This window comes from Polypterus senegalus, chromosome 8 (genome assembly GCF_016835505.1).
Source record: "Polypterus senegalus isolate Bchr_013 chromosome 8, ASM1683550v1, whole genome shotgun sequence".
NCBI lineage: Eukaryota > Metazoa > Chordata > Cladistia > Polypteriformes > Polypteridae > Polypterus > Polypterus senegalus.
Window position 1 is genome coordinate 14,086,448 of NC_053161.1, and position 13,293 is coordinate 14,099,740.

Consider the following 13,293-nt stretch of genomic DNA (forward strand, 5'->3'; position numbering starts at 1 on the left):
TCTTTGTACTTCAGGCTTCACACATTATATAGTTTATGCCAACATTTTATCATGTACTACTAAAATATGAAAAACATTTCTGTTTTAACAATGTGTTTACACAAATTATTGTAGAAACGGAACACACATGAAATGGATGTGTTCCAAATAACGATCTATTATTTCCACTCTAAAACTCCAGCATTTCACTCCCAGATAATCAATCAAGGCATGAGCTGGGAGAACTTTGTGCACGTTCTGTGGCGGTGGGGGGGGTGAAATACCAGGAGGCTTGCTGCTTGTCTTTATCGGCACATTTACAGGACAAAAGTCGCTGATGGAGAGGTGCGAACGGATTTAAGGTGGGCCGGATCTACAAGTTTTTTCGTAGGCTCTGGTAATTCTAGTGTTAATGACAAAAATAAAAATTTTAGATCCCAGATCTCAGCATCACAGTACAAACTACATACTAGCTTGGCAGACCTGTCTCGCCTTACATTCAACACTTTAGAAAGTTTAATCCTGTAACAGCAGAAAGTATTGACTTTAATTTCTAAAATGAAACCTACTACTTGTTCCCTAGACCCAATGCCAACAAAATTAGTAAAGAATGCAATGGATGTTCTTGCAGCACCTATTCTTAAAATTATTAATAGTTCATAGCTACAGACCCATTTCAAATTTACCCTTTCTCTGTAAAATGCTTCAAAAAATAGTCACCAAGCAGCTTCAGTCACACCTTACACATCACAATTTATTTGAGAAATTCCAGTCTGGCTTTTACACTGGTCACAGTACAGAAAAAGCACTAACACATGTTGTAAACGACATTCTGATATCTTCTGATGAAGGAAACTCCACTGTAATTATCTTATTAGACCAAAGTGTAGCGTTTGACACCACTGACCATTCCATTTTACTGCACAGGCAAGAAAATGGGTTTACAGGCACTGTCCTTGCCTGGTTTAGCTCTTATTTATCAAATCGTTTGCATTATATAGAGAAATGTGCTGATAGTAGTCCACCATTATACACAGAACTGAGATATGGTGTTCCTTGAGGCTCAGTACTGGGAGCTTTACTGTTTTCACTTTACATGCTTCCACTGGGATCTATCATTAGAAAACATAATGTTAATTTTCACTCGTATGCAGATGATACCCAGTTATACCTTTCTTTGAGATCGAATTAAGTTTCTCTGATGTTGCCTTTAATTAGTTGTGTTAATGAATTAAAGGAGTGGATTGAAGAGAACTACTAGTCTTTAGACACTGGTAAAACAGAGATGTTAATTATTGGAGGAAGTGATTCTGATTGCAACAATATTTTGTCAATCACCATTAATTTTACTGAATTGGCCTGCAATCTAGAAGTTATCTTTGATTCTAGCATGTCATTTAAAACTCACATTACAAAGTTGTCTAAATCATGTTTCTTGCATCTTAAAAATGTTGAGAAATTAAGGCGTTTTCTAAATAAGTGTAATTCTAAGAAATTAATTCACGCATTTATTTCTAGTAGGAGTGACAACTGCAATTCGTGTTCACTGGACGTTCAACCTGTTCTTTATACAGCTTCCAGTTAATCCAAAATGATGCTGCAAGAATTATTAAAAAAACAAGAAAATGCAAACACACAACTCCAGTTCTTAATTCCTTACACTGGCTCCCGGTTAAGCTTAGGGCAAATTTCAAAATCCTCCTTTTAACATATAAAGCCTTAAATAGCCAAGGTCCAGCTTACTTATCATGACTTACAAACCAGAACATACATTAAGATCTCAGGATGCCAGTCTGCTTATGATTCCAAGGATTAATAAAATAACCATGGGAGGTCGAGCTTTTAGTAACAGGGCCCCTAAACTGTGGAATGGTCTGCCTGCTACTATAAGAGGTGCTTTTAAATCCTGGCAGAAGACTCACTACTTCACGTTAGCATATCCGGACTAAAGCTGCTGATTAACTGTACATACTGCATCTCTGTTGTTAGTCATTAGCACTAAAACATAAGTAGTATGATAGATATCATTTGTTACTAACCCTCACCTATTCTGTTTCTCTAATCGGTACACAAATGTGGTACCATTGCCCTACTGCCAAGGTGTTTTGTCTGCCTAAAGTAAAATCATCTCTGATGGAGTATTGCAGGAGTCATTAGGTAGAGGCATTCTTTCATTGGATTGGCTGGCCCAGCACTGACTCAGCTGAGGAATGGCCAATGGGGGAGGGAGCTTGATGGCTGAGGTCTCCAGGACTTTGAACAAATGCAAATCGTATTATGTAATATTATCTACTGTTGAATTCTGCTCTGTACTTGTAATATTTCTGTTGCACTATTATATTGTATTGAGGATTACTTGTGTTCTGTTCTGTATATTATATTATGCTTACCCCTTCTTTTGACACCCACTGCACACCAACCTAACTGGAAAAGGGTCTCACTTTGAACTGCCTTTCCCAAGGTTTCTTCCATTTTTTTCTCTACAAGGGTTTTTTTTGAGAGTTTTTCCTTGTCTTCTTAGAGAGTCACTGTTAGGGGGCTGTCAAAATGCTGGGCCTGTTAATGCCCATTGCGGCACTTCTTGAATGATTTTGGGCTATACAAAAATAAATTGTATTTTAATTCCCTACTTTCTAACACTAACTAATGTATTCAAAATTGACAGTGAGACATCACTTTTTCTTTCACCTTCTTTTGACTAGTTTCATAAACGAGATATCTTTCCACACCATACTTATACATTATCTCACCTATCATTTCTCACTTTTTTTCAAAGCTTCCCTTGCTATTTCCCAGGATTCTTATTAAATCCTCATCTACTTTTGCCTATTCTTGATTTTCCATTGCTTTTGACCATTTTACTCTATTCTTTCTTTCACAACACTTCTCTTGAGCTTGATCTCTGATAATCTCTGACCTTGTTGCCACGGATCCACCACTCTCCTCTTCTCCTACTTCTGTGCAAGGGATTGTGATATCCTGTGTACTGTGGACTATTGCCTGCCGCTGGACTTCTCCTGACTTAATGCTGGGTCTCTTCAGACAAACTTTCCTTCGTGAATCTGCAAGCCTCTACTTGTGATCGGTTTTGCCCACCCACATAAATAAACTTGCCACATTTTTTCTATTCACGTAACCCTTACTGATCCATCTGTCAAACTCCTCGTCAAAACCATTCCAAAGTCAACAACCAAATGTCTTTCCACTGAATCTTCTTCCACCACCACTCTAGCATTCTCTAGGGGTATTACTCCTTTATTCATATTTTGTAACAAGGGAAACCAGTTGCATCTACTGCGCCTTAAATGCTTTTGAAAACGATTGCTGGTCCTTGCCAGCCCTGAGAAGAGGTCTTTCCCTTTTGTCAGTTGTCGTTCCAGCTGTCACTAGGTCTTTCCATAGTTGCCAGGTGCCCTGTTCACAGCTGTCACTAGTTAATACTAAATTTATCATTTATATACAGTGGTGTGAAAAACTATTTGCCCTTCCTGATTTCTTATTCTTTTGCATGTTTGTCACACAAAATGTTTCTGATCATCAAACACATTTAACCATTAGTCAAATATAACACAAGTAAACACAAAATGCAGTTTTTAAATGATGGTTTTTATTATTTAGGGAGAAAAAAAAATCCAAACCTACACACCTACCTGTGTGAAAAAGTAATTGCCCCCTGGACCTAATAACTGGTTGGGCAACCCTTAGCAGCAATAACTGCAATCAAGCGTTTGCGATAACTTGCAATGAGTCTTTTACAGCGCACTGGAGGAATTTTGGCCCACTCATCTTTGCAGAATTGTTGTAATTCAGCTTTATTTGAGGGTTTTCTAGCATGAACCGCCTTTTTAAGGTCATGCCATAGCATCTCAATTGGATTCAGGTCAGGACTTTGACTAGGCCACTCCAAAGTCTTCATTTTGTTTTTCTTCAGCCATTCAGAGGTGGATTTGCTGGTGTGTTTTGGGTCATTGTCCTGTTGCAGCACCCAAGATCGCTTCAGCTTGAGTTGACGAACAGATGGCCGGACATTCTCCTTCAGGATTTTTTGGTAGACAGTAGAATTCATGGTTCCGTCTATCACAGCAAGCCTTCCAGATCCTGAAGCAGCAAAACAACCCCAGACCATCACACTACCACCACCATATTTTACTGTTGGTATGATGTTCTTTTTCTGAAATGCTGTGTTCCTTTTACGCCAGATGTAACAAGACATTTGCCTTCCAAAAAGTTCAACTTTTTTCTCATCAGTCCACAAGGTATTTTCCCAAAAGTCTTGGCAATCATTGAGATGTTTCTTAGCAAAATTGAGACAAGCCCTAATGTTCTTTTGCTTAACAGTGGTTTGCGTCTTGGAAATCTGCCATGCAGGCCGTTTTTGCCCAGTCTCTTTCTTATGGTGGAGTCGTGAACACTGACCTTAATTGAGGCAAGTGAGGCCTGCAGTTCTTTAGACGTTGTCCTGGGGTCTTTTGTGACCTCTCGGATGAGTCGTCTCTGTGCTTTTGGGGTAATTTTGGTCGGCCGGGCCAGTCCTGGGAAGGTTCACCACTGTTCCATGTTTTTGCCATTTGTGGATAATGGCTCTCACTGTGGTTCGCTGGAGTCCCAAAGCTTTAGAAATGGCTTTATAACCTTTACCATACTGATAGATCTCAATTACTTCTGTTCTCATTTGTTCCTGAATTTCTTTGGATCTTGGCATGATGTCTAGCTTTTGAGGTGTTTTTGGTCTACTTCTCTGTGTCAGGCAGCTCCTATTTAAGTGATCTCTTGATTGAAACAGGTGTGGCAGTAATCAGGCCTGGGGGTGGCTACGGAAATTGAACTCAGGTGTGATACACCACAGTTAGGTTATTTTTTAACAAGGGGGCAATTACTTTTTCACACAGGGCCATTTAGGTTTGGATTTTTTTCTCCTAAATAATAAAAACCATCATTTAAAAACTGCATTTTGTGTTTACTTGTGTTATATGTGACTAATGGTTAAATGTGTTTGATGATCAGAAACATTTTGTGTGACAAACATGCAAAAGAATAAGAAATCAGGAAGGGGGCAAATAGTTTTTCACACCACTGTACATAGACAGGTAACTCGGAGGAGGTCCTCCCCACCTTTCTTAACTAAATTAACTGTGCTGTACTTTCATTCCACTCTATGCTACGCTATTTTTGCAATTTGGCTAAGCAGCAGTCACCCGGGAAAATCACTGAGGTCCTCAGGTGAGCTCCCCCTCTCTCAAATAGTGTTTTGTTGAATTTAAATCCCATGACACTGAGAAGGTTTCAACAGTGCACGAGACATCTCACACACACCACTCTCCTTTCCCGATGACTGAAGCTCAGCCACTTCCCCTTAGATACTCATTTATACTTATTTAATAATTATGAGCTATTGTACTGGACTGTTATTGTTTGTGTTTGCAGCATATTTCACACTAACCGGTGGCATATAATGAAGTGGTCTATTTTATAAGTGAGAGTGGTTATAAAAACAAAACAAAGCATGGAACTGGAATTTCAAAGCCAAGTTTTAGTGAGATAATGACAGTAATATATGTAAAATTATTAATGTAACTAAAATTATTATTGAACTTAATTCCATTTTAAATTTATCTTTAAGCATTTATTTAATTGATTGCTGTTAGTCTTTATATTACAGCAGCCAAATTGTTGTTGGCAGTGGTGTTATTTAAGATAACAGCATGTTAGTCCTGATGATTGAGGTTTTGGATTTTCTATTTAAAAAAAAACTTTCATTGTGCTGTTTAATAAATAAAAATCTCCCTAGGGAGTGAGAACTTCTCATGACTTTTTTTTACTTTTGGTTAATGTAGTGAAACTGCTTTATTTGAATATTTTTAGTTTAGACACCTGTGAAATTTTTTGACTGTAAGTTTGCTTTTTCATCTCCTGATCATTTTTTTATTTTCAGTTTTTGCCATTTCTATCTATACTCTGGCAATGCATCAAGTAAGCTGTGTTTTTTTTCTGCTGTGCTATAAATTTTTCAGTCCTGCGTCGGTACTCTTAAGAATGACTGATGTCCTTTTTTTTGGATGTTTTGTGAAACTACTTGACACTGTCTTCTTGACATTCTTTGCTGAGTTTCTGAAGGATTTTTTTTCTGTTGTTTGTGGTTTCTGCTTGATTTTTTTTCTTTCCAGTTACACTGTGTTTTTATTTTAAATACATTAATTTGTATTAGCATTTAGTTTTTTAGTATTAAATTAATATTTAATTTGACTTTAGAAATGTTTGTTTTTTAGTAGATGCCTTACATGTTTTAATTGATTATGTAGATATGTAATTATTTTGTGAAAAGGTTACAATAGGTATGTTGTGTTTTGCCAAAAACATTTTCTGAAAGATTACATTTTTTACATTTATTTTTGATAACAGACTGTTTTAATATAGATTTTACAATATTTTAAACTTTGTATTTCCTATTTTTATCTATGGCAGTGAAAGTCTTACTTTGCTGTGTTTTATTACACCTGTGATGATAACACACTTCAACACTTCTTGACCAATTATAATTGCTAAAATAGAGAAAGAACCTTGTGGTGTTTTTCTTATGCAGTTTGAGGTGTATTCTTTGACTGCTTTTGAAAATGGTAATTTTCATCTTAAATGTGCTCCTAAGCTCAATGGTCAGAGCTGGTGTCATTTTTCTTGGAGACATTTTTATGCTGCCTTTTCTTAAGTAACTTATTGTCCTGCTTCTCATCTATTGAAATGTTTTAGGTATACTGTTGCCTCTTGTCTGTTGTATGAAATTATCCTCTATCATTTGAAGTACAATATGTTATTAAATCTATCTGATTGCTTCTCAAATTAGTTTATTTTGTTTGTTGTGTTTGCTTATTTGTAATTTATTTTTCGGACATTCATCTTAATTTTTTTAAGTTTGTATGTTATTCTGCAATAGTAGTTGGAAACCAGTTGGAATTTTCTCCATAAAGTTGAATCTGTATATGTCTGTTTTGTATGCATTTGGACACAGTAAAGGCAAATGCCAGAAAACGTTTCAGGAAATATCTTCTCATTCATGAGGAGGTCAATAAGTTCTTTTGTTTAAAAACAAATCTCTGCTTTCAACAGTCCTGCATCTACTCTTAATATTGCAAAGTTCCAGAAACAGAAACAGCCCATCTCACTAGAAACACTTCAGCTGTGTCTAGAATGTCAACTTCCTGACAATGCAAATACTCAGAACTGACTTCAGCTAAAGGATAGTCTTCTTTGGTTGATGGCAGTAAGAGAAACCTTAATTTTCCACAGCCAGTTTTAGCTTCTGTAAGTGGGGATTTCTATGTCTTTGCCCCTGATTCAAACAATAAACAACACTGTGTATTACATTGCTTTGATTTAAATTTTTTTTTTATTTCAGATAGCCTTTGATCCATCGTGTCCACTAATTAGCTTAAGCAGATTTAAAAATGTTATGATTTATCACTATTTTCTGCTCTTATGTTTGTACTTTTGGATCACAGATACATCTCACACTAAGTAAGTCCTTTGACATAGTGTAATGAGTAATGTCAATAATAAAATAGTGCATTTAATTTATGGAGAAGAAAAACATTTTAAAAGATGATGATGTTGCCTAATGCCCAGTGAAGTTCTTGAACACTTTGTATTCATTTGGTGTTCCATCTCACAATTTGCTGCCATGCCATGCTGCTATAAAATTATAATGGGACCAGATTGGTTATCAAGAAACTTTATCAATAAAATTGAAGTGTTGATACTATGTGGAGCATTTAAGGAGAAAATGTATTTATTCCAAACATTCCAGTTATCCCATCAGATCTTCAATTCTGTTTTAACCACCATTTCTTTTAAAGCACTATCAACAACACACAGGTTTAGTCACTGAAAATAGTCTGAACCCAGAGTCATCAAGCTTTTTACATAGACAGTTAAAGTTGATTGATCATGTGTTACAACTGAATCACATCTCAGTATCTTTGAAAGAAAATGAAAAACCAAGAATAATGTGTACAAAAGAGCTTTCCCAAATTAACAATACTTACATACCAAATGCAACAAGTTTAAAGGTAGTATACTTTGGTGACCTATAATTACTTTTTAAATTTACATTTTCTGATCTGGGCAACACATGGCAACTCATTGAATAAGGCTTTCTTAGTCATTGATTATTTTATCTACTCAGTTAATACACAGTTATAGATTATAGCTCTGAATTATAAATCTATTACTAGTTCAGCTGTTTGCTGTTTTTGGGTACTAATTATTTATTTTATCTCCTTCTAAACTTAGGAGTTAATTTCATACTCCCAGATAACATAATTCAAACCTTAAAAATTAAATTTTAGCCCAAATATCCTAACTGATTTTTCCATTTAAAGATGTCTGAAAGTACAATAGTATTAAAATTATGCTTACATGTAAAAATGAATGTCAGTCAGTCATTTTCTAACCCACTTAGTCCTGAACAGCATTATGGGCTTGGTGCTGTAAGCTGTCCCAGTTAACATAGGGTGCCAGGCAAGAACAAACCCAGGACTGAGCATCAGAACAGTGCAGGGTAACACACAGGGCTGTTTCAGACATATTTGGTTTATCAGGCAAGAAAATGTGCTCCCTCCCTTTCACACCACCATACATAGACAAACACACACACACACACAATATGCTACGAACATAGGTTAATCATGCACCGCAAAAGTAAAAATCAATTTCAGTAGGGTCATTGGCCACTACACCACCAGGGATTTTAACCAATACACCATTAGGGACAATAACATTATGAGGATAGATGGGATGAAATAACGCATTTTAGACTATACCAGTCACAGCGACAACTGGGACTGTGCTTGTGTAGTGCTAAATGTGCCCCTGCCTAATGTCCCCCTGGAGTGTATGTATTGATTAAAAATCCCTAGAGGTGTAGTGGCCACAGTGACTCTACTGCAATGCCAGTGCTCCTGCCTCCAAGAAGTCCTCTCCTCAGGCTCACTGTGTCACCTTAGTACTTCCTGACTTGAGGAACAAGCCAAGTGGGCGGCAGTGATGACAGGAGGAAGCTGTCTGGACTCAGTCACTCATTGGAGTCTGGAATGTACCTGGGCTGGCCATCACTCACACTTGAAGAGGAGGAGGAAAGGACTGGGACCCAACTGTGTGTGTGTCTGTCTGGCAGCCTGTTTGTGACATGGGAAGACCAGGGGGTGAGTCCTGCATTCACTGTCACTAGCATTATGCACAGGTAGTGAGGAGGCCACACGTCACATGAGATTTCTGGCATGCTGTCTGCTCTTGTGTATGCAACATTATACAGATTGTGCTGTGCATAGTGCAGACAGTGCACACCATAAATATTTCTTTGTGCTCTGGTCTGGTCTGGACAACTTTTTCTAAACAAAATAAAGATAGGAATCTCTACACAGGGGTTAATGCCCTATATTCAAATTCAGTGATATAATATTCCAGGTTTTATACAATGCATTTTGGTGGATTGGTCAAAAGAATTTTTTTTTATTTCTAATAACTATGTTGGTCCATGTGGTAGGGGTGAATTTCTGCATTTGTGACCTGCCAGAGTTGAAGGAGCATTCTTTCATACACTGATCAACAAAAGTGTTTAAGTAAGCTCACAAGGTATACTGATGGTTTAGTTTTGTTTCTTTCTGTGCTATTTATTTTTATATCTGTACCTATCTGCAGTTTTCTCAAAAAGTATCACTGATTTTGTATTGTCTGTTTATACTTGTTTTGCATAAGTAATCTGCATTATCCAAGGGGCAGACTTCTACCAAAACTTTCATATTTGTTTAACAATGTTACAGAAAGGATATAGCTTTCATTAGTCATATTAGAAGTACTGTATAAAACTTGATTATGTTCCATGTTTAAGCATTCGTTTTAACCTGCTTCTTGATGAAGTTAACATTTTTTACAATTATAATTATAGTTCCATTACTGGACTGATCATAGAATAACTATCAAATATTTTTTTTCTTTAAAAATTACTTCCATGGAAAGTTTCCATATCTTAAATAATTCTTTTCATGTTACTTCAGAGTAAATTTGTCATTTCACTAAATTTAGCAACTTTAATTTCTTTTAATCGCCGTGAAAATTTTAAATTAGATTTTTATTAAAAATAGATGTCTTTTTTTGCTTCAGGGAAAAACATGTCCCGCTTATACAAAGAGGAACGTGATGACTGGATCACTGTTTGTTTGAAATACCTTCTCTTTGTATTCAACTTTCTTTTTTGGGTAAGTAGTAATTATTTTTATATATCAATTTTTTGGTGCAGTCCAGGACTAAAATAAAAGTAAATTAGACTGTAGAACTATGGACATTTGAGTAGTGTTTTGCATTGGTTTAAAATGTTCGAGTATTTTCAAAAAATAACTTTAGGTTAGTTTCATTAAATAATTATTTCCAATTCAAACACTTCTGGAGTCCAGCTACAGTAGAATAGTAGCTCTTTTTCAGTAGGAACAGGTGCATTCAAAATAGTTATATCTGATCAATTTTATTTTAAATGTATTTAAATAACATCTTTAGAAATGAATGTAATAATGTAAATAATGATATTTCAATGCAGCATTAAATATTTATACCGTATGTGCATAAAACAAATGCAAGTGAGGTTCTGTTTTACAGCTTATGAGAGATAGAGTGAACTTAAAGACAGCTGCTTTATGCATAATTCTCCAGTTCATGCATAATGATTGAACACATCCAAGTATAAGACTAAGCAATTCTGCTTTTGCTGCTGCTGTTTTTTTTTTTAATTCATGTACCGAAAATTTAAATATGGTCCTTTTTTCTTAAAGGGAATCCAGCAATACCTAACAGGCTGAAAATCTGAGTCTCCTAGTTGTGAAGATAATGTAATATTTCTGTTGTGTTAAGTAGCCTACTTTCTACATAAAATTTGATAAAAACCAAAACAAAATAGATTGAAACAAGAGTATGTTTGAACAGGCTGCTTTATGAGCCTGTGCACTATTAATAAGGCCTGGTGATATCTGTCAGGAAGTGTAATTTATTACACTGTGTTTAAAGTGTTTATTTAAATAAAAACTGTATATGCGTAGTAGTGAGAGCCAGAGATTACTTTTGCCTTATACGACTGGAGTGCAAAATATGTTATTAGAAAAAATTTTGACCATGGGGTTCCCGTTTTTTTTTTTTTTTCCCTGTGTGCTACTGTTTGCACACCAGTGAAATCAGACTAGCAGACACAATTACCAGAGTTTAACATTACTTGCACGGGCAAATCCACATGATGCCTCTATCTGCTGTAATATAAAAAAGAGTATTACAAAGAGTGTTGCTCACTTTGCAGGTGGGTATAGGATGAGTCTTGATCTATAGTGGAAGTGCAGCACAACACACTGGAGAATCAAAGGGTTGTTGTTTAACTTTTGTTTTGTTGGCTTTTCTTTATAATTTAATCCCTACAAAATGTCCTCCTTGAGTCAGACACGATAGTGTTTATGATTGCAACCCAGCAAAGAGTTATCGGAATTCTGAAATCCAATCAGACCCAAAAAGAACTAATTCTCAACTCACAAGACCAGGCACTAATAGAGAGGCAATGTGGATAAAGGATTGGACAGCTGGCAATAACAACAGGATCGCAATTAAAACAAAAACATATAAACCTTTGCTTTCTTTCCTTAACCCATTCAACAAATATACCTGGGAAGAGCTGGATACATTGGCTTATGTTAAATTAAAAGTTAAAAAAACATTTACACATAAAGTTATGACTTTTTACCAGCATGTATGGGAAATGACATAATCTCAGTTGGACTGCACTGTAATAATGATAACTTTGAAAACAGCTGTATAAATAAAAAGATACATTTTAGAATTGTATATGTTGGAATATTTAGTCTCTTCTTTTAATTACTCTTTACTCATGTGGTACTGCCTGCTTCCTTATAGCTACAGGGACCTGCGTTCAAGTCTCTGCACAGTCAATTCATCCATTTTCTATCAATGATTGATTTAACATAGGGAAGTTCATCATGATAGTGTGATGGGAATGTGCTATGCAACACCATCCTCCCCATGTTGAAACATTAGTACTAATAACCTGACTAAAACTAAATGCATACTGTATGTGTAACTTTAGCTCAATTGATGACATTGACTGCATGCTGTGCATCTGCTTAATCTGTCACTGCAAAGGTACTGTCAATAAACAAACAGTATCTGTGGGAATTAAGATGAAATGACTTTTTTAGTATATAAATGTAACATTTTTTTCCAGTCTAACTTTGATACACCTTTGTGCTTTGTTCTGAAGGATGCAATGTTTGCACAGTGACAATTTTTTAGTTAATTACAATTAGAAATTTTTATTGTGTTAAAAATCATGGTTACATTTTTGATTTAAACAGAAGCTCTAATTAAAAATACTACATTCCAATTACTAAATTACAAGACTGATATACCAGATATACTATTATGAATAGTGCTCTTTTTAAGTGCCATTAATCACAATTTATCATATTTCTTCAATCATCATACTATGTTTCAGTAAAGCAAAAATAACTGTTATTAATATTTAATACAAACAGTTGTAATAATTACATGCCTATTCATATTAAATAATTTAAATTTATTGAACAGTTTTGTGTAACAGAAACAATTGAATAAACAGTGAAACATTAAACAGTCAACAAAACAAAGTACGTTTTTTTTTCTTGAGCCAAATTATAATGCAAATTAGTCTAGCACTTTAATTGTTTCTGACAATAATTCTGCCTTGAAAAAGACGTGAAGATGAAAAATAATAACATTGATTTTTTGACTATTTATCCTGCCATTTGCGGAAGCATTCCAGTTTATTTGCAGTGGCTGTTCAAGGGATGATATCCAGATACATAAAACAAACATTTACAAGGGACCAGTGTTAGGAAATGTTATATTTAACTTACTCACATTACTCATTACTTACAAAAAAGGTAACTAAATATGTTATATAGTTGCTTATAATAAAATTTAATGCACTACAAACTGTGATTTTCCTTTGCATTGCTTTTTCTTCTAGTAGAGATATGAAACCCATACTTATAATCAAAATAAATATATTTTTCTTGTACAAATAGTAAAAAGAATATTGCAACATTGATTAGTCCTCCATTCTAGATCAAGATGAGAGTATAAAGCAAGACAGGCTGAAAAAAACAACTTTTAAATAGGTACCATGGTTATTCCTGTATGATCTAGTCTGATATAGTTACCTACTGTATTTAGATATTTTAAATTGCACATTGTCATAGAACGTATTATTTATGAATTACAAAATAAATGTAGCTA

General features: G+C 35.2%; 1 protein-coding gene across 6 annotated transcripts in view; it reads left to right on the forward strand.

The window, feature by feature from the left end:
- Positions 1–13,293, forward strand: part of tspan11 (tetraspanin 11) — a 364,316-nt gene that overhangs the window by 37,060 nt on the left and 313,963 nt on the right. For all 6 annotated transcript variants that reach the window (XM_039760769.1, XM_039760772.1, XM_039760774.1 and 3 more), the window contains exon 2: positions 10,132–10,226. In XM_039760769.1, coding sequence (XP_039616703.1) covers positions 10,140–10,226 — 87 coding nt within the window. In that variant the 5' untranslated portion in view covers positions 10,132–10,139. The remainder of the gene's footprint in view (positions 1–10,131; positions 10,227–13,293) is intronic.